Source organism: Sciurus vulgaris, assembly GCF_902686455.1.
Source record: "Sciurus vulgaris genome assembly, chromosome: 7".
In the NCBI taxonomy this organism is placed as follows: domain Eukaryota; kingdom Metazoa; phylum Chordata; class Mammalia; order Rodentia; family Sciuridae; genus Sciurus; species Sciurus vulgaris.
In genome coordinates this window covers 155,863,151-155,884,273 of record NC_136467.1, presented here as the reverse complement: position 1 = coordinate 155,884,273, position 21,123 = coordinate 155,863,151, and the positions used below count along the sequence as shown (strand labels likewise).

General features: G+C 40.9%; 7 protein-coding genes across 7 annotated transcripts; 3 read left to right on the top strand and 4 right to left on the bottom strand.

Moving 5' to 3' along the window:
* Positions 1-847: 847 nt before the first annotated feature.
* On the bottom strand, positions 848-6,229 carry LOC306665814 (histone H3.2-like; the record flags this gene model as incomplete). The annotated part of the gene is made up of 2 exons (XM_079147414.1): positions 848-5,811; positions 6,223-6,229. The coding sequence occupies 2 exons, from the start codon at positions 6,227-6,229 to the stop codon at positions 5,405-5,407; spliced, it is 414 nt and encodes a 137-aa protein (XP_079003540.1). The 3' UTR covers positions 848-5,404.
* Positions 6,230-9,288: 3,059 nt separating this feature from the next.
* LOC306665836 (histone H4) lies at positions 9,289-9,665 on the bottom strand. The gene has a single exon (XM_079147444.1). The coding sequence runs from the start codon at positions 9,646-9,648 to the stop codon at positions 9,337-9,339; it is 312 nt and encodes a 103-aa protein (XP_079003570.1). The 5' UTR covers positions 9,649-9,665; the 3' UTR covers positions 9,289-9,336.
* Positions 9,666-13,811: 4,146 nt separating this feature from the next.
* LOC306665517 (histone H2A type 1-B) lies at positions 13,812-14,346 on the bottom strand. Its single transcript, XM_079147105.1, has one exon. It carries the CDS (start codon positions 14,303-14,305, stop codon positions 13,913-13,915), a length of 393 nt encoding a protein of 130 aa, XP_079003231.1. The 5' UTR covers positions 14,306-14,346; the 3' UTR covers positions 13,812-13,912.
* A 262-nt stretch (positions 14,347-14,608) lies between these two features.
* LOC306665342 (histone H2B type 1-C/E/F/G/I) lies at positions 14,609-15,071 on the top strand. Its single transcript, XM_079146745.1, has one exon. The coding sequence runs from the start codon at positions 14,642-14,644 to the stop codon at positions 15,020-15,022; it is 381 nt and encodes a 126-aa protein (XP_079002871.1). The 5' UTR covers positions 14,609-14,641; the 3' UTR covers positions 15,023-15,071.
* A 1,919-nt stretch (positions 15,072-16,990) lies between these two features.
* On the bottom strand, positions 16,991-17,455 carry LOC306666093 (histone H2B type 1-C/E/F/G/I). The gene has a single exon (XM_079147928.1). The coding sequence runs from the start codon at positions 17,415-17,417 to the stop codon at positions 17,037-17,039; it is 381 nt and encodes a 126-aa protein (XP_079004054.1). The 5' UTR covers positions 17,418-17,455; the 3' UTR covers positions 16,991-17,036.
* A 236-nt stretch (positions 17,456-17,691) lies between these two features.
* On the top strand, positions 17,692-18,253 carry LOC306666092 (histone H2A type 1-B). Its single transcript, XM_079147927.1, has one exon. The coding sequence runs from the start codon at positions 17,739-17,741 to the stop codon at positions 18,129-18,131; it is 393 nt and encodes a 130-aa protein (XP_079004053.1). The 5' UTR covers positions 17,692-17,738; the 3' UTR covers positions 18,132-18,253.
* Positions 18,254-18,893: 640 nt separating this feature from the next.
* Positions 18,894-20,088, top strand: LOC306666091 (histone H3.2). The gene has a single exon (XM_079147926.1). It carries the CDS (start codon positions 19,095-19,097, stop codon positions 19,503-19,505), a length of 411 nt encoding a protein of 136 aa, XP_079004052.1. The 5' UTR covers positions 18,894-19,094; the 3' UTR covers positions 19,506-20,088.
* Positions 20,089-21,123: the final 1,035 nt, after the last annotated feature.

Below are 21,123 nucleotides of genomic sequence, written 5' to 3'. Positions count from 1 at the left end.
CCTTGCTAAGTTGCTTTGGCTGGCTTTGAACTAGTGATCCTCCTGCCTCAGCCTTTCAAGCTACAGGGTTTATAGGCGTCTGCCACTATGCCCAGCAACATTCTGTAGCAGGTCCAGAATGTTGTTAAATTGGCGGGACTAAATCTCACAAACTTCTCATGATTAAAATGCCCTCTTAGTCTTATTGTTTATATTCCCATATTTGTGAATACTTTATTAAACTTGACAATCTATTTAAACTTCTCAATTAAAAGGTAAGGATATAAAGTGTATCTATTATTTTGAATCTGGAGTTAACCTTTTTTTTTTTTTTTTTTTTTTTTTTAAACCCAGTCTGCATCATATAATTTCTTTTTTCAGAAGAAAGTTAAAAATCCCTGTCCTTTTATGACAGTGGCTTGGTTGAGATTTGAATCAATGGAGACTGTGAAATAGTAAAAAGCAAATATCTTGGAAAATAAGAGATTGAAACATCAAGTGCTAATGATATGCAGGACGAGATCTGGGAGGTCAATATTCAAATATGAAGATGGGATGTCATATTCAATGAAGGCAGTGAAAACAGGTATAACAGATCTCTGGTTCATCAAGGTTTATAAAGAACTCCGTAGTTGCTTCCCTTGGGTTTTACTATAGTGCACTGATATTAGGTAGAGTTAAAATTCTTGTTTGAAAGTTAAGAAAATTGTGGCTTAGATGGAAGTAATCACCATAAGGGAACATTTGTTGTCAGTAAATGAAATGGACCTGGGTCTGACAAGTTCTGTAACCCTACTGTCATTCTTTCTCTGATCACCATCTATGACAGAAAGAGTAAAATTTTTTGTTTCTGTTTTTCTTATACTGTTTAAGCTGAGAAAAAAGTAAGTTCACATATTTCTATTATAGGTTCATTGGAAATTATTCGAGTCACAATCCATTTGGAATGCAACTGAAGCAATTCAACATGACCTTTGATTTATGCCAATTTGTGTCCTATTCCTAGGTCTTGGAAAGTCTCTTGTTTGTAAGGTAGCGAGAACCTGATTATGTCTTCTTCCATTTCCCAACGTTTCAGTAGGAGTTTAAGTTGGCTACAAGGAGCATCTTAGAATTGATGCGTACAGAAGACCAAACTAGTCTTAGTATGGAAGGCATGAGGGGTGTTTTGATAATTTTGATATTACCTTAGATGACGGAGGACTCTGATGAATGTGTTGGAAGTCTGACAAAATGATTTTTAGGGCCATTCTGAAGTCAGCACTTCCTCTCTTCTGCTTAGTAACTGCCGGTTTCTTTAACTATGGAGAGGCAAAGTTAGTATATAATAACTGTGGAGGCCTTGATTATCCTTCCTGTTGGTCATTAAGTCAAGGTAATTTTTAAAGTTTTCTCAGTGTCTCTTAAATTTTTTCCCCACATTTTCTCTTGATCTTCACACAGGGCTGGGGAGATAGCTCAGCTGGTAGAGTGCTTGCCTCACAAACACAAGGCCCTGAGTTTGATCCCCAGTGTCGAAAAAAGAAAAAAGAAAGAAAAGAAGAATCTTCACACAGATGGGATGATTTCATTGTTTCCTAGTTTCTTTACTCTAGTTTCTCCTGCTCCAATTCCTAAATTCTGGTTGCTTATGGGAAAAAAGAAATCCAAAGTGTACTTGATGAAATGATCACTGGCTCCTAGCTGCCTTTTGTTCAAGTCAAAGTGTGGTCGTCGAGTATCTTCTGCTCAGACCAAAGTGCCCTCCTAACCACTCCAATTAGATTATCCCTTGGCCCCCAGCTGTGCTCACCTGTGAGTCCCTCTATTCTTTACTGGGAGAGACTTTCTAATACTTCCAATTCCATCTCAAGCTCTGTCTCCATGAAAAAAAATCTGGTTACCAGGTAGAATGGTAAGTTATGCCTTTAATTCCAGTTATTTGGAAAATGGGGTCACGAGGAGGTTAAGTTTAAGATCAGATTGGAAAAAAGAGAAATCCCGTTAAAAAAATTAAAGGAAAACAATCTTTCTCTATGTTCTCTTGTGAAAATTGAATAGTTGGGTACCATGATTATCAACAGAAAAAATTTAATGTGACTATTCTTTCATTACCACATTCTAGGGCATTAATCTTTGTTTTGTTTTCCTCTGCTTTGTGTTTCTATTTTAAATTGACTGAGTCTCAAAAAGGCCATCAAATGGGTTAAATTTTTTCCAGAAGTTAAACAATTAAGTGTTTTTTTTTTTTTTTTTTTTTTTTTTTTTTTTTTAATACAAGAAACTAAGAGTACTATAATTCTCTTGTTTTTTATGACACTTTTATTCATGGCCTGATTCTCTGCTTCTCTTCTAATGTAAACTATTCCAAGATTTTGGGGTTAGGGTTACTACAAAAATAAACAAAGGACAACAACAACAATAACAACAAAGAAACAAAAAATATTTTGGTATATGCAGTAAAAATCTCCAGATGTAAAATAGTAATAGTTTTGGGGGGCTAATGAGGCAGGAAATATATGGAAAATTAATGAAATAAAATTTCTGAATTGAATTGTCTTGAGTTTTACCTATTATTTCCATAAGTCAAAGCTACTGGTCATTCAGATTACATATTTCTTTTTCTGTCTTTTTTTCCCTTTTTTCAGTGATACTGGAGTTTGAACCCAGGTGAATTTACCACTGACCTATATCTCTAGTCCTTTTTATTTTTTATTTTGAGGTAGAGTCTTGATAATTTGCTGAGGTGGGCCTTGAATTTACAGTTCTCCTGTCTCAGCCTCCAGAATCACTGGGATGACACGCGTGCACCACTGTCTGGCTGTTTGTTTTTTAAATTACATGTACTGTAGGGGAAGAAAGGTGTGATATCTTTTGTTGTCCATCACAGTCATTATTGATACCACAATGACAAAGATAGGTAAATACGAAAGATAATTAATTTATTGGATCATAGTTTACATGACATAGGAATTTTCAGAATGAAGTTCCAAAACATAAGGTAAACTATTTAAAGCATGGACAGACATGTAGAAATATAAATGGACAAAGGGTATGATTTAATGATAATAGAGTACGTGGGGAAACCCAGCAAGGCTTATCCAGATTCTTCCTGACCTCTCCGTGGGACAAGACTTCCCCCTTGTTGAGGAGCAGGGATCCTTCTGAACTTGGTGAAATCTTAGGAAAAATCTTGTGATCCACTATCACACAAAGCAGGTTAGAGAAGTTCATAATGGCCAGAACCAAGACAAAGAAAGGTGAGGGGAAATCAGAATGGTATTTTTAAGCTTCATGGCTTTGCTTTAGGGAAAAGTGGTTCTAGTTTTTATTCCATTGGTGAAGAGAATCTAGTTTCAGTGACTTCCTGGGGGTGGGGGAGGAGAGGGAACAAAAGACAAGAGGACAGTTGAAGGTCAGGAAGAAATTTTGGTTTTGAAACCATCACTTTGGGGTATTGCTTTCTATGCTACAACAGTACTTACAGAAGGCCCTGGAATGGATATAGTATAATGTAGTATAATGTTCCAACAGGTACGTGTAAAATATTATGACTCGAATTTGTGATATTCCCCAAGCAAAATCACAATTCATTTGAAAACCATCTGCTATTAACCACTACTGTATTTGTGTAAGCCTTTTAAAATTAAAAATGTACAATTCCTTGTGTGTGTGTATATGTATGTACCTAACACATTTAGAGTATTAATGACATATTAGGCACTGTTGGTTTTTGACATAAAATCTAAAACCTGCCAATGTTATATTTTTATGTGCATGCATCAGTTACATTTTGGGACAGTTTTCTATATTATGACACAACAGAACTTCATACTTACATAGAAACCTGTTATTTTCAAAACTCATGCATTTATTTTAAAATATGCAATATGAAATAATTAAAATTCTGCCAATGAAAACATGCCAATCTTCCTTTGACAGTGTTTCCAGGTGAGAGCTCATCCTGTATTTTCCAATTAACCTTAGGGAACTGACGATAATTATGCTGATGCTGTTTTAAAAATTGAAATTCTTAATGGAAAGTGTTGGTTTTACCACTTATCTGAAATTTTCTTAGTTTTCTCTTCATTTTAGTACTTGTATAATTGTCATTATTTGTATAAGCTAGTAGCGAACTGTTGAACTCATATTTTTGAAGATTTCATGCAATGATGCATGACTTCTGGCACATTGAAAACACCCAATAAATGTTCATTATTCTTATTTAGTTTAACAAAAGTATACATTGAAATTACATAAGCCCTATTTAATTTTCTTATAAGCAGGAAAGCACTCAATGGTAATTTTGATTGCTCAATAATCTTTTATTTTAAATGTTAATTTGATTAAAATGTTTTCTGAGGGATTGTTTTAGGCAAAGGGCCTTGTTAGGTGTTTTAGTGGATTTGATGGCATGTTTTCTGTGCCAACTAGGTCCTCATGCCTCCAAATTGACAGACAGTTGAACAAATATATAGCATAAAGGCATTCAAACATGGACTTCCAACATGGTAGGGGTCACTGTATTATAAATATCTAAGACTCTAGTATTTTAAGTATGGACTGTTAATGTTTCTTCCAAAGATATTCAAATGCCTTGCATTCACAGCACCCCAATCTTAATGTATGGCAGACTTTTCATGATTATAAATGTGTTTTATAAAACTGCCAGTATTTACCATGATTAACTTTGCCTGTGTATCTCTAGAATATTGCCAATACTGATTTTTCCACCCAATAGCATATCTTAATAACACTTTATTTTAAAATATTTATTTACTGTGATAGTGGGCATTCAACCCAGCGAGTTCTCTACCACAAGCTACATCTCCAGCCCTCCTACCTTATTTGAAGAATATATATTTTTGAGACAGGGTCTCATAAAGTTGCGTAGGTTGGACTGGAACATGAGATCTCATCCTGAATTTTCCAATTAGCCTGCCTGTCTCAGAACAGTATTCCTACATTCCTTCAGAACCAGTTTAGACATAAGTTTTTTTTCCATAAGACCCGAATAAAGGGCTTTGTGATATAACGAATATTGCAAACCAAGAGAATTGGCAGGCTGGACTACATCCAAAATCAAGCCAGAATTCTGAGGGGAAGCAAGAATTTAAAATGCTGTGGAGTGCAAAAAGGCAGAAAAAAAAGTTGGCCAAAATAAGTCTCTATCAATCAGAAAGCCCAAGCTAAATTTGTGTTTTTATAACCAGGGCAGAAAACCAGCAACACCAGAGAAAGCTCTTGGTTTAAAAGGGTAAAAAAAGCACACATGCATACGCATTATTAATTGCATTTCAAAAGACGTCCAGAACCTTTAGGCAGTGCAAACTCAGCTCCCGGTTATATGTAGTCAATTCCTTTTGCAAGTACTACAGCAGGTTCCATTAAGAAAGTAGTTGGCCCTGAAAAGGGCCCGAGTCTAGACAAGCACTCGGAAAATAATTTACGCCCTCTCCCCGCGGATGCGGCGCGCCAGCTGGATGTCCTTGGGCATGATGGTGACGCGCTTGGCGTGGATGGCGCACAGGTTGGTGTCCTCGAACAGCCCCACCAGGTAGGCCTCGCTCGCCTCCTGCAGCGCCCTGACGGCCGAGCTCTGGAAGCGCAGGTCGGTCTTGAAGTCCTGCGCGATCTCGCGCACCAGGCGCTGGAACGGCAGCTTGCGGATCAGCAGCTCGGTGGACTTCTGGTAGCGGCGGATCTCGCGCAGCGCCACGGTGCCGGGCCGGTAGCGGTGCGGCTTCTTGACGCCGCCGGTGGCCGGCGCGCTCTTGCGGGCGGCCTTGGTGGCCAGCTGCTTGCGTGGCGCCTTGCCGCCGGTGGACTTGCGAGCCGTCTGCTGGGATCTGGCTGGGGCCTACGGCCAGCGCGTCTGAGACCGAAGTTCTGCGGGCTTCCTCCTTTGTAGAACCGCACCGCCCCGATTGGGTTGTGGACAATGCCGCATTCCGGAAGTGCTCGAAGCAGTTCACGCCGGGTTCATCCTTTCAGTGCAGGTTTCGATCGGTAATTTTAGTTAAATACCCCTTAAAAATCATTTTCTAAACAGCCAATTTCTTTGAAAATGCGTCACATCCTCTAGCACTACAGATAAACAATCACGTAACAGTGGTCTTGAACTTTTATTGTTTGGCTCCACAAAACAATAAATTGCTTTAGAATTCCAGTTTTCAGAGACACTGCTTTTTCCCTTCATTTCTGTTGCATTCGGGCCTCCTTATCCTCCTATTTAAAAGTGTCAGCGAGTGGCACGGTGCTTACCTACCATGCGCGAAGACTCTGGGTTCAATGCAGCACCGGTTTAAAAAAACCAAAAAGCACAAAAACCCCAAACCCATTATTTACTGTTTACGTATCTTTCTCTGAGTCTTAGTTCCATCATATTTACTACAAGTACCTAAGCCGCTTAGGCATAGTCTTCTATGATGTTCGGTTTCAATGTGAAGAATTTCGTCTCCCACAGGTACACGCAGCACGAGCCCCACTCCTGAGATCATGGCCCTTTGACATCGGCACTGACCGTGACAAGGTGATCATGGCAAGGCTCCTCGTGTCTAGGCAGCAGGGACGCAGGCTCTTAGGATTCCTGCTGGAGAGGCCTGAGGTGTCCTACACAATTTAGGACATCAGCGGAGCTGTCAGAACTGGATCCATGCAGATAACAGAATGTCTTTCTTTGGTTTTTCACATTCAAATGCCACAGCAGGTATTTCTTTTCAAAAAGGACATTAACTGGGAAAAATTCTTAGTACATAAAATTATGATATGACAGAAAACCAGCTTGTTGTGTTCCCAGCAAATTCGTTTTTCAGCCAATTAAAAGAAAGCAGATTTGAAATTCCTAATTTACCTACTCAGTCTACCGGCTAATTTGGTTCATGCAGAGTGTAGACTTGGAAGTTCAGGTTTGCATATGACTGCTATGTAAGAGAAGTTTGAGTGCCTGTTAGTGGAACTTCATTTGTCCGTCCTACTGATTTCTTGTAATGCCAGTTTGCAAAGCCCAGACCAGTTTCCAAAACGTCTGCAGCTAAGACATAGAGGAAGGATTGCAGTGCACCCCAAATAAAAAACAAAACCCTACAGAAAGGACTATTATTCCATGTAGGTATATAAGGTGCTGAAACAGGTCCACCCTGATTGTGGCATTCAGTACAAGGTCATGGGCATCCTGAATGTGTTTGAGAGTACGTTGGCCTAGACACCTCCTGGCACTTTATGAGAAGTGCTCACCCATCACCTCTAAGGAGGGTCAAATGTCTGTGTACCTACTACTGCCAGGGGACTTTACCAAATACAGGGTATTTAAAGTTGTCTCCAAGTTTACCAGCTACAAATAATTGTTTTGTTTTTGTTTTTCTTTTACATCTCACCAAGTAATTTTATCAGAGCCACTCACTTCTGCATATTGAGTTGCCATATTAAGATATTTCTACTGCACTTTGTAAATATTTATATATTGTTTTCAGATTAGACCTGTTCTAAACAAGCAAGAAACACCATATCTGTGTGTGTAGTTTACTTGGATTTAGGTCATCTTGAATAATATGGAGCAAGGGCTGTGTTCTGCATCCACAGAGCACACAACGATGTGAATGGAAATCCATTGGTGGCATATGGCTCATGTCTGGAATGTTGACCATTTGTTTTTCTGCTGGTCAAAGTGAAATGACCTTGATAAATTACATTTGAGCACATGCCAAGGATGAAATACTTTCTATTAGAATAAACCACCAAGCCATGACAGATGTCTGCACTCGTCCTTAACTTGATACTTGATATATATGTATAAATGGTGGCATATTATTGAAACAGAATGTTCACGATAGGTTAGTATTTTTTTTTAAATGGAAGTCTTCCATTACATAAAAATCATAGGTTATGTTCACATTCAAGGGTAGAGGCCACCTTAAGAATTACTCCATTTCAGTACCGTCAGAAAAAATAAAAGGCATCCTAAGAACAAAAAGAAGTTTGCCTGTAGGATTGCATCCAGTCCAAGGTAATGTGATTGGTTCAATTAGCCTGTAGGCAGGAATCTGGTTTAGAGGTGAGATGAAGGGCACCAGGAAGCCTTTAGGTGTCTGTAGATGGGCTGCTGCCAGTGACCTCTTGTGAAAACTAGGACAGGAGAAAAAAGAAAAGGAAAACAAAAACAAAACAAAACAAACAAAAACAAAAACAAAAACAAAAAACAAAAAAAACCCCCAGAGAAACCCATTTTATTTTTAAACTCCTCTTTTCATGGCTGAAGTCCATGTAATGAAGGGTTGTCAAGAGAAAGATACACATTTATTACATGACATGGGAGGCCTCATTAAAATCAAGACCCATAGGTGCAGGTAGAATTAAATGCTTAAATATTGAACTTGACAGGATAGAAAATTGCGAAGACATGACAAGGAGGTTTGTGCTAAGACTGTTAATGGTGGAACAGTACTTTGGATGTTCAGTGTTAGTTCAATAAGGTTTGTTTGTACAGATTTCTCTTCAGCAGGCCTGTCCAGCTCTGGTGACAGGAATGATACCATCATTCTGGCATAGGGAGGGCATCTTTCATACGGAAGTTTAAAACTAGAGGTGAGGTCAGGGTGCCTAACACTTTTGTGTGTGTGTGTGTTTCCAAATTTATTCTAAATAATCCTTGTGTGTGTGTCCAAATTTATTGTAAACAATTTTGTACCCAAATGGCATATTTTGGGATGCATATTCTGCTGCCCTTCAAAACCATGACACAGAAGACAAACTACCTGGTTCTTCTCTGGGAATATTTTAAAAATTTTCCGGTACTGATTACACTGCATTAAACTTATTCTATGGCCTAGTACCTAAAAAAATGGTATGTATTGTTCCCTTTCTGCTTTTATAGGTGATAAAAAAACCCAAAAAAAGATGAAATCAAAGCTGTTGCCTGTATTATATAATAGCACGGAGCCAACATGAAACAACCTGTGGATGAATAATCTAGGCCATTCAGATCTAACTCTTGAATGTTAGGGGAGGTAAGCTCCACGTTCCCTAAACCGTGGAACTCCACAGGTTAACCTGAACTTTCTACTGGTATTCTCATAAGTCCAACGATATTGGGTCACCTATGGACTAATTCCATTCTGAGACTGATTGGCCAGGGAATCACTCCCGAAAACCATTGCTCATAACAATGAGAAAATAGCGATGTGAGTTTTAAACGGACAGGTTTTAAGTTTTAGGTGTATCGCCAAACATACCAAAAGGCAGGAAATGGGCGCTGTGAACCACAGGTGTTTCCAATTGCAGACCAAAAAAAGTAGTTTACTAGCTCTTCATAGTGAAAAAATAGGTGGCCCTGAAAAGGGCCTTTGACGGAAGCTTATTCCGGGAAGTGGATAGTGAAGCTCAGCCTCCGAAGCCGTAGAGCGTGCGGCCCTGGCGCTTGAGCGCGTAGACCACGTCCATGGCCGTGACCGTCTTGCGCTTGGCGTGCTCCGTGTAGGTGACGGCGTCGCGGATCACGTTCTCCAGGAAGACCTTGAGCACCCCGCGCGTCTCCTCGTAGATGAGGCCGGAGATGCGCTTGACGCCGCCGCGGCGGGCCAGGCGGCGGATGGCGGGCTTGGTGATGCCCTGGATGTTGTCGCGCAGCACCTTGCGGTGGCGCTTGGCGCCGCCCTTGCCCAGGCCTTTGCCTCCTTTGCCGCGACCAGACATGGTAAAAGCACACCGATGTACGATCCAGCCGAACGTAAATCTTATATTTATAATTCTAAGGCGGACCTTATTGAAAACCACAGAGGAGGGCGGGAAAGAATCAGAGGAGAGTTCCAAAGCCAGTAGTCACCGCCCACAAGTGCCTCTGAAAACCCTTAGGCAGAGGGAGGGGAAGACAAAGACTGCAGTGTTTTCCTTCTTGTTCCCTGATTTCAGTCATCTTTTAGGGCGGTTTACACATTTCGGGGTACCCACAGGATCGAAGGCACCTACCAAATTCGCACATATCTTGCAAATTTGAGTTTCTTAGGATTGTGGATGAATTTTCTGAAATATACTTGGTCTTGCATTTAAAACGCATCCCCAAGATGCATGATTTGGTTGCTTCTCTCCCATTCTAAAGGATGTGTGCGCTCTGAAGTACAGTGGCAGGGTTAGAGCATTGGTAGAATGCGCTAGGAGTGAGGACAGACTGAGATCCACCTGGTAAGAACAGGAGTCTTCGGGCCCACAGATGAACTTCCCTGCAGTGGCTTGAACCTCTGCCCATACTGTTTTGCAACCTGGGCCTTTTGTTGCTATTATAATTCTCATCTCTGTGTGTAAAATTTTTGTTTTAATAAGTCATTGTGAAATGTACGTGATTACATTTAAGTTTATCTAGTCGCTTTTCATCACGACCTCCTCACCTTTAAATTCCCCCTATGCTCTGCGCTGTCTGATAAAATAGAAGTCCTTGTAACATTTTAAATGTGGTTGTTACTTCAGAGGACTGGATTTTTAATGCAGTTTAATTTAAAAACGGGTTCTCCAGTGACTGGAAAATATATGTTTGAGCAACTCACATGAAATTAATTTCTGATTGTAAAGTTTCAAGTCTGATACAAAGTTATTTCCAATAAAATGTAAATATCAGTTGAGGAAAATATACACCAAATGTGGAGGATCTGGCAAAAAATAGTCTGAAATATTTTTATGTTGATTACATGTTGCAATTATATTTTGTGCTAGATAAAATTAAATAAGTTCACTTGTTTATTTTCAGTTTTTAAAATGTAGTTGCTGGAAATTTTAATTTACACATTTGTCTGGTAAAAATTTCAGTTATTTAGGATCATTATTTTTGTTGCTTTTTGTAGTATATTTCACAGGCAGTACTGTCACGATTCTTTGTTTCCCCCAGTGTTTGGATTTCTGATGAAATTTTGATAGCACTGACTTCAATAACAATGGATGTTAAATATATTTCTATGAGATTTAATTTGACTGGAGTGAAGACAATGAAACAAAAATTACTCATGTGGTAAAAGTGAAGTTTGTCAAATATACCATTACTCATCAAGGCAAGGAAAATTGACAACCACATAAATTATTAATATTTGAATTTTTCAAAGGAAGTGTATTCACAGTTGGAGTGTACTTGGAATTCTGTGCTTTTCCCCTTGAAAGTATTTTTTTGAGGGAGATCATCCAAAACTGATTCTTTAAACAATTGGTGTCTGTGAAAGTTTAATATGTCCATTATATTGTATGTTCTGTTGGTTAGAAGAAGTTGTCCTTTTGGAAGTACAAAGGCATTTGAAGAAACAAACAAACAAACAAACAAACAATGCCTGAAACTTTGTAGTATTCCTGAAAGCCTGATAATGGCCAAGAATGAGATAAGAAAACCAAGTCAATTTCTCTGGAGTCTAGAAAGAATGAAAATTTAAATATTGTGCTGTGTACTGAATGAGCATAGCAAGGATATCAAGGTGCTATATATACCATGAGGATCCATAGAAATCTGTATTGCAGGTGCTCCATCTTATTTTTTTTTTCTAGTAAAGATTCAGTGTGAAAAAAAAATATATTAATCTTGAAAGTAAGTAAATAAATGAAGGTGCCATGATGTTCAGTATCATAAAAATGTTAAAGGCCACATAAGAGTTGCAGGAAAATGACTTTCCTCATTTTTCTATTTACTATAGATTGAAAAAAATCAAATAGTGAAGTTACTTATTATATACTGGATTTTATCTGGTAGTAATGCACATTTCTATTTAGAGGAATAGATGTAACTGCAAAGATTGATGGAATTTTGAACAGTAATCGATTTTGTTTTGATGAAGTTCTGCAATCTTAAAAAGTTCTTTGTAAAAATGGGTATATGGGCAGGGATATAGCTCAGTTGGTGGAGTGTTTGCCTTGCCAAGCACAAGGCCCTGGGTTATATCCCCAGCATTGAAAAAAAAAAAAAGGCTATAAAACATTTCATCTTCTTAATTATTCTGAGATTATATACCATTCATAGTTAAATTTAGTTCTTTGCTACCTGTTCATTTTATATTTTCTAAGTCATGGTTTTACAGTTTTAAAATAGTTGACGGGGCTGGGAGTGTTGTTCAGTGGTAGTGTCTAGCATATGAGAGACTCTGCAGCTTTTCCTGCCCCCTCCCCCCCCCCCAAAAAAAATCAAGAAGTATCATGTGAATTAACTGACAATAAGAGGTGTTCAAATTTGTACTGATCCTTTCACATTCTCAATATGGGAACAGTTTTTCTGAAGATTATGTGAAGACATCAGTGGTAAGAATGTGATGGGAAGATGAAAGTGAAACTAGGAATCAGGTTTCTCAGCAGGAGTGGCTCATTAAATATGTGAATGTAAGGACTGATCCATTGGGAACAACTGTGAACCCTTTTTAGAAATAATCAAACCATGGGATTAAGGCAAAGAGATGGATTGCATTTCCTTTCATTGTCATATGAGTGCATAGGCCAAAAGGCCTTCCTAAGGGTTTAAAAGTCTTCTGGTGGAATGTGCTTCTGTTTGACTGTTTATTATGGTCCCATATCTGTGCATTTAATTGTTAACGTGTAGGATATTGATGACTGTAGTGATTTTTGCCCATTATAGTGCAAACTTATCTGTGTGCAGTACAAAATAACTCAAATATACAACCCCCTAAAAAAAAAAAATCTCTATTCATTATGTATTGCCTTATTATTTTAAATTTTACACCTTGATAACTGTCATAAAATAACGATATAAAAGACCACTTTTTTTCCTTATGAAAAATAGAAGTACTTGCTTGTTAGTTTTCTGTGGCATATGCCGAAGTTTCTAGGTCTATCAAGAATTATGTCCCTCTGATTTCCACAGTTATTAACCATAATGATTTGAAATTATTGTACATGTTACGTATTTTTTTCCATTGTATGTAAAGATGTCAGGTGCAATGCCTTCTTGTCAGCAATAGAAACCTTTCTTTAATAATTATTGCTTAGAAACCATCACACACATCACTGAGCATTCATCTTCAAATTCAGCTAATTTGAAAGAGAAATCTTCCAAAGTAAAAAATGTAGATTTCCTAAATATATTTGCACACCATCACATTGTGGACTCATAAACAGGAGCCCATCCTAGAAAACCAATGTATATATTTATCATTGCAGTTTGTAAAATTTCATGTAATTTTAAAAAAATTTTTTCCCACCACAGGAGGTAAAATCGGCAAATGTTACAAGCTTTCACGTCAAAACAGGGATGCCTCTGAAGAACTTTTTAGTTCTGAGGAAATGATAGATTTTAATTGTTCTCTTTCCAACAGATGCAGCAAGCACTCTAGATGTCCTTGGGTATGACTGTACATGCTTGGAGTAAATAGTACACAGATTTATATCCTAGATGAAACCTACCAGGTGGGGAGCATGAGGAATTGGCGCCCTCTTCTTATTAATTCAAAAAGCCCGCCCTGCAATGCTATTGGACACCTTTTCTCTTTGTTCTCCCTCTTCTTGCGTGCGTATTTTGGGTTTTTTAATTTCCTCTCTAACAATAAGGCTCTGACTCTAAATGTATACGCATCCCCCTCCTGGGCAAAACAATGTCAACAACCTGATGCACCGTACACCTAATTCACACCACCATTCATAACATTCAGTCTTTTTGCACTGATACAAAACTGCAATTGCCCCGAAGCCTCAAATTCTCCTGTGCATTCAAAGACCCTTCTCTATAGGAATAGAGGGTACAATTTGTTTTTTATGGTGCACTAAGTAAAAACAGCCTTTTGAAAGAGGCAGTATTGTAGAGTCAAAAATGAACCTCTTTCCTTTGAAATGTTTAAAACTTGTCTGCTAATGTTCAAAAAATTTTGAAACATGCAGGTTTAAACATCTAGATAACGTATTCCAGCACTTTAAGGAAATAGTGGGTGGCTCTGAAAAGAGCCTTTGATCTCAGAGAATAAGGGTCACTGCAGGCTTTCCAGTCTTCTCACTTTCCCTTGGCCTTGTGGTGGCTCTCGGTCTTCTTGGGCAGCAGCACGGCCTGGATGTTGGGCAGGACACCGCCCTGCGCGATGGTCACGCGGCCCAGCAGCTTGTTGAGCTCCTCGTCGTTGCGGATGGCCAGCTGCAGGTGGCGCGGGATGATGCGCGTCTTCTTGTTGTCGCGGGCCGCGTTGCCGGCCAGCTCCAGGATCTCGGCCGTCAGGTACTCCAGCACCGCCGCCAGGTAGACCGGCGCGCCGGCCCCGACCCGCTCGGAGTAGTTTCCTTTGCGTAGGAGCCGATGCACCCGGCCCACCGGGAACTGCAGCCCGGCTCGAGAAGAGCGAGTCTTGGCCTTGGCGCGCGCCTTGCCTCCCTGCTTTCCGCGTCCAGACATTATGGTTAGGCAGCTACAGAGCAAGAAACAATCACGGAAAAAGCAAGTCTAAAATGGCCTACAGAGAGGGACAAGAAGCCACTTATAGTCGTAGGTGGAATTGCAAATCGCGAATTTGGATTGGTTAAAATTATCTTTTGTTTTTTAGCCAATAAGAAAGGAGATATGATGTAATCAAATTTGCATATATTCCGTCACCAGTGCAGTTTCAAATCAGATCTGAAAGTTCTTGAATCCCTTATTTGCATAGAAGCCCTATAAAAGAACAGGTTCCAAACAAATACCATCAGTTTGCACCTGTTCTTTTTTTTCTTAGTGAAATTAGTTCCAGAACAAATGCCTGAGCCAGCGAAATCCGCCCCGGCCCCGAAGAAGGGCTCCAAGAAGGCGGTGACCAAGGCGCAGAAGAAGGACGGCAAGAAGCGCAAGCGCAGCCGCAAGGAGAGCTACTCGGTGTACGTGTACAAGGTGCTGAAGCAGGTGCACCCCGACACCGGCATCTCGTCCAAGGCCATGGGCATCATGAACTCGTTCGTCAACGACATCTTCGAGCGCATCGCGGGCGAGGCGTCGCGCCTGGCGCACTACAACAAGCGCTCGACCATCACGTCGCGGGAGATCCAGACGGCCGTGCGCCTGCTGCTGCCCGGGGAGCTGGCCAAGCACGCCGTGTCCGAGGGCACCAAGGCCGTCACCAAGTACACCAGCTCCAAGTGAGCAAGCTACTTCCTTCAGAAACCAAAGGCTCTTTTCAGAGCCACATATGTCTTCACCCAAAGAGCTGTAATGTGTTTAGCTTTCCAACTTTGAGGCTTGTCATGTCAGAAAAGATCTGACCATGGTTGTACACGACTCAAGTATTGCAGTCTGTAGTATGTAGAATGGCGTTTGTCTTCACTTCTTAGTGCTTGGTAACAATTATTTTCACATCCCCAGACAACCCAATTAACAGATTTTTCTACTCTTCAACCGTTCTTTTTTTTTTTTTTTTTTTGGTGAAGAGAACGTTACTTTGCACAAAACACGAATCCATAGTTATTTTGCATGTGTGTATTAAGACTTCTAATGTCTTTTATTGCTAAGGGGATTCCAATAACTGATTGTTTCATCCTTTGTGAAGAATCAGTTACCCAAGTATGTGCAGTTGTAGAGATCGTCTGTTTCATTGCCCTGTTTTTTATGCTAATCCCAGATTGTCATGAATATTGCGTCTTTTAAGTATGGATCTACTACTGTTGTCTTAAGACCATTATTTCCCCATCATCTTGCTCTCTAGGTATTGCTTTTAATGTGTTCGTAGCCGTCCTCATGGTTTTATATATAACTTCAATATTGATATGTCATGTCTAATGTCCCAGGCCCCAAATGCCTCTGTGTTTGCATGTGTGTGTGAGAGAGAGCTGGGTTTGGGGGTTGAAGATACAGTCTTCTGCTTACTCCAAATCTTGTTGTTTCCATCTAAAATTGTCATCATCCACTATGACATCAGTAAATTCATACATAGGATAAAAGTTCTTTAAAACTTTACCCTGCCCCTTTGATACACAGGTCAGCAGACCACATCTGTTATTTGCCCCAGTGGCCTCTACACAGGACACCTTGAATGACAGCAGTGAGTAGTAAAGGGAATCAACAGTTTTGAAAGAGTCCTAAAATGCCATTGACCACTTCTGCTGCATTTTGTACACTAGGGAACATCACAACTCCCTACTATCAAGGGAATTGTGTAATATGAGCCTTAATATCAGGAAACAGATGTTTCACAGATACGTATGAGGCTGTTGACACAGTGATGAGCAGAATGAAATAAAAATACTGGCATGATGTTTCCAAGATTAGGTTGGAAAAGACATGACCCTTTTTGTGGGTCCCTCCCTGTCTGGAATCACAAGCTGTGGGGAGACTAGCTACCTTGTGAGCAGTGGACAGAAAGCCCATGTGTCAGTAACTTAGATCTATTTCTCTGCTTCTACATCCTCCCACCTTTTTACAATAGCTGTATGGTGAATACACTGTGCACTGCAACTCTGTACCCTCCATCCAAGTATTTATTCAGGGTTTTTGTTGTTGGTGGTGGTGTTTTAAGATGGATGTTTCCTAGGCTATGAAAATAAGCTGCTGAAAATGGGCAGGTGAGAGAGGGAACTCTGGCAAGGTGACCCTTTCAGTGGCATCAGTAACTGGTCTCAGCCCCCAGGTTTGTTCTCTGTAGTCCTATGCTTAGCATTCAACTTTTTACTGTTACCTCTTACGTGTGGCTTCTGCCATTGCCAAATGTGTGGAATACCTCGTCTGCTTTTGCTTTCATTCTTCAAATACTTGTAAGTTTTCATGTATTTTCTTCATGGAAATAACATAACTTGGTAATCTTGACTAGTTGTTTGCTATTACACAGCAAGGATTCCCTTGATTTAAAAGGTCATTCTACTTTACATTTTAATGTAATGCATCTCTGAACTTTTTTTAAAGAATAATCATAATCATAATAATAGTCTTCCCGGTCTTAAGGAAGTAATTTGGGATAAAGGTTTGTCACTGCCATTTTTTTACAGACCCATAAAAAATATTCTAATAACTACGGACTGCAAAATTGACCTCCGTACAACCATGGTTAGATCCTTTTTTCACATGACAAGCCTCAAAGTTGGAAAGCTAAACACATTACAGCTCTTTGGGTGAAGACATATGTGGCTCTGAAAAGAGCCTTTGGTTTCTGAAGGAAGTAGCTTGCTCACTTGGAGCTGGTGTACTTGGTGACGGCCTTGGTGCCCTCGGACACGGCGTGCTTGGCCAGCTCCCCGGGCAGCAGCAGGCGCACGGCCGTCTGGATCTCCCGCGACGTGATGGTCGAGCGCTTGTTGTAGTGCGCCAGGCGCGACGCCTCGCCCGCGATGCGCTCGAAGATGTCGTTGACGAACGAGTTCATGATGCCCATGGCCTTGGACGAGATGCCGGTGTCGGGGTGCACCTGCTTCAGCACCTTGTACACGTACACCGAGTAGCTCTCCTTGCGGCTGCGCTTGCGCTTCTTGCCGTCCTTCTTCTGCGCCTTGGTCACCGCCTTCTTGGAGCCCTTCTTCGGGGCCGGGGCGGATTTTGCTGGCTCAGGCATGACAGATAAAAGATGTGTTCTCAGGTTAAAGAGAAAAAATGAATCTTTCCCACGTTGACGGTAGTAGTTGTAGTGTTCTATGCAAACACGGATTTTAAAACGTCACGGTTTGATTGGATAACTTTCCTGAGCAGTTGGGTCGTATGCAAATGAAGGGAATTCTATTCCATCGTTCCAATTGGTTAAAAGTGTACACATTGTGTTAACCAATCAAAAAGCGTAAATTATAATCCGGTTTACAAGTATAAGAGATTCTCAGTTGCCATGAAATTGAAAGCAAGTCTTTCTTTTTCTGATTGAACAGTTTTGTTGAGATTGAACATGTCTGGGCGCGGAAAGCAGGGAGGCAAGGCGCGCGCCAAGGCCAAGACTCGCTCTTCTCGAGCCGGGCTGCAGTTCCCGGTGGGCCGGGTGCATCGGCTCCTACGCAAAGGAAACTACTCCGAGCGGGTTGGGGCCGGGGCGCCGGTCTACCTGGCGGCGGTGCTGGAGTACCTGACGGCCGAGATCCTGGAGCTGGCGGGCAACGCGGCCCGCGACAACAAGAAGACGCGCATCATCCCGCGCCACCTGCAGCTGGCCATCCGCAACGACGAGGAGCTCAACAAGCTGCTGGGCCGCGTGACCATCGCGCAGGGTGGTGTCCTGCCCAACATCCAGGCCGTGCTGCTGCCCAAGAAGACCGAGAGCCACCATAAAGCCAAGGGCAAGTAAACAGCTGGAAAGTTCCATCTCGAGGCAGTCATAACCAAAGGCTCTTTTCAGAGCCACTTATGTATTCATTCAAAGGGCTTCCACTTTACGTAATCTTGAATCTAGTTTGTTGGTCAACACATAAAGAAAAAAGGAATTATTCTTTTTGAAGTTGCAAAAGCAAATTTCAGTAGTCCAAAAGTATTGGAGGTAGTTAAATTATAGGTAGTTAAATCCTCTTCTTGCAAAATTAAATAGCCACATTACTCGTTTCGTTTTCATTTAGATGTCAATTCCGTGACAGCAATAAAGGCGCAGTTCCAATGCTGTTTTACAACAGCATGAGACAGTCACCTTTGGTCAATATGATGCCCTTGGCTGTTAAAATTGGGAATAGAATGTTTCACTTTCAGTGGTTACCTTAAAACCAAACTTAATACTGATTAAAAAATTACATGTCAATTCGAATTTAGGGTGTTTACATATGTTTGCATAGGTCTTGACTGAAATCGTGGGTGCTATTAATGAAAATAGTGAAGTTATGGTACTGCTAAACAAATTCCCAAGCTCAGATACAGAATTTTTATGTACATGCAACTTTTCTAAAAGATACTAAATTGTCTTGAAAATTACATGTGCGCGCCTTTTCCAAAAGGTGATTGAAAGAGTTTCTGGCTCTAATATTTTACAATTTTGTTCAGTAATACGCCGTCCTAATGCGGAGAAAAGTGAAATCATCTTTTTAAAAAATGTTGTAAGGACAGTACAGGGGAGCAAGACTTGAAAACAGGAAGAAGTTAATATTGGGTTAAACGCTTGGGTTGTTCATGTGATCAGGAAGTGAATGTCGCCACCAATACCTTTGCCGCTAGCTACAAGGTAAAGACTGCGTGGCCCAATCAGAAGGTGCCTCTCCTTATATATACACAGGTAGCCAGTCTCAAGCATTCAGTTTCCTATTAAATCTGTACCTTTCCGTTTGTAATGGCTCGTACCAAGCAAACGGCTCGCAAGTCCACCGGCGGCAAGGCGCCGCGCAAGCAGCTGGCCACCAAGGCCGCCCGCAAGAGCGCGCCGGCCACCGGCGGCGTCAAGAAGCCGCACCGCTACCGGCCCGGCACCGTGGCGCTGCGCGAGATCCGCCGCTACCAGAAGTCCACCGAGCTGCTGATCCGCAAGCTGCCGTTCCAGCGCCTGGTGCGCGAGATCGCGCAGGACTTCAAGACCGACCTGCGCTTCCAGAGCTCGGCCGTCATGGCGCTGCAGGAGGCGAGCGAGGCCTACCTGGTGGGGCTGTTCGAGGACACCAACCTGTGCGCCATCCACGCCAAGCGCGTCACCATCATGCCCAAGGACATCCAGCTGGCGCGCCGCATCCGCGGGGAGAGGGCGTAAATTTTGTTACATACAATTTCTAAGCCGAACCCAAAGGCTCTTTTCAGAGCCACCCACCTTTTCCGTGGAAGAGCTGAGCAATGCTCTTGCAAATGTTCCCTCACATTTTTAACCCACGAAAGTTGTAGTTAAATGAAGTTTTCACTATTCTTTTTAATAAATGTTTACAACGTTGTCCTGACCTTTTCTAGAGTTTTCAGAGGCAGAGTTGTGGGTAGGGGAGGTTTCGGAAATTTTAAATTTCAGGTGTCAAGAGAACCCAAGACTTAAAGCGGATAGGCCTGGAATAGGAAAATGCATAGAATACCTTTAAGTTGATTGGTTCCTATCTCAAGGTTGCAGCTTCTCAGAAGGGACCTCGAATTTTATATTAAGGTACAGTGTGATTACTAAGGCTTTGATCCTTTTTTTTTTCCGTGTTCTCTTTTGTGCTCCGTTGTCTTGGTGCTGGGAATTCAGTGCAAGACCTTGTGCATGGTAGCCCATCCTATCAACACTGATCCAAAACTCCAATCCTAGATTATAGTTCTCCCCCTTTTTAAATTTTTTATTTTTGGAAATCTTGTCCTTTGAGTTTGTCAGGGACCTTTCACATTATCAGTTGCAAGAGACAACATCTTTGTTTAACATCTAAAATCTCTTTGTATTTTCAGTTGATTTCAATCTAATTATATCCTCTTCTTGACTTCTCATGAATTCAACTGCTTGATTCTTTTGAGCTTATCCAGGAAATCTGTTGCATATTATGGGCAGGAACAGGCTGTTTTGGGATTTCTCCATTAGAACAACAGTAGCAGATGTTTGGAACAATAGTTCATCAGTTCAAGTAAGACTTTTTTTTAGGCCCAAAAATCAACATAGTGGTTTCTTTGGGATGTTAATTTTGGGAGTTCAATTGTTCATTTCTGTAAGGAAATGGGAAAGAGAATTGCCAGTAATCTCTCTGAGATTATTGTTGAAACAGTAGTTGATTTCAGGGGCAATTCAGTGGAAACCATAAATGAAAGAGGAACTTTTATGAGTTCAAAACTAATTCTGTAAATTGATTTTATTTGGGAGAATCAGTTAGTGAAATGTTTACGACCCTTTGCAGATTAAGATCTGTAATGTTTGACATATGGAAGAGACCTTGACAAGGTGTTCAGGTATAGGATTAATGAAATCCTCAGCATTCTCACACACACACACACACACACACACACACACACACACACCCCTTTAAAAACAACTCCTTTATACTCAGTACATTTCCAACTAATCCAAAGTTTGAGGGGATGTGTTACAATTTAGCTTCAGCAGAAATTTGTCTAATTTTATTCATTTTCTTCACCTCTTATATGATTTTTTTCCCCCTCCCCATAATGTTTATTTTAAAGTAAGTACAAGTCTGTTTTTCATTATGACTGTGAAGGGAGGAGCTAAGCAACTCTGTGAGACCCTGTCTCTAAATAAAATACAAAAATAGGGCTGGGAATGTGACTCAGTTGTCACAGTGCCCCTGAGTTCAATCGCTGGTATCCCCCCCAAAAATGCTGGATACAAAGTTCAAGAAAGTGAGGGTTTCATGCTTGTCCTTGATCCCATCTAAATCAACAAATGTCTGAATACTTCAGGTAGC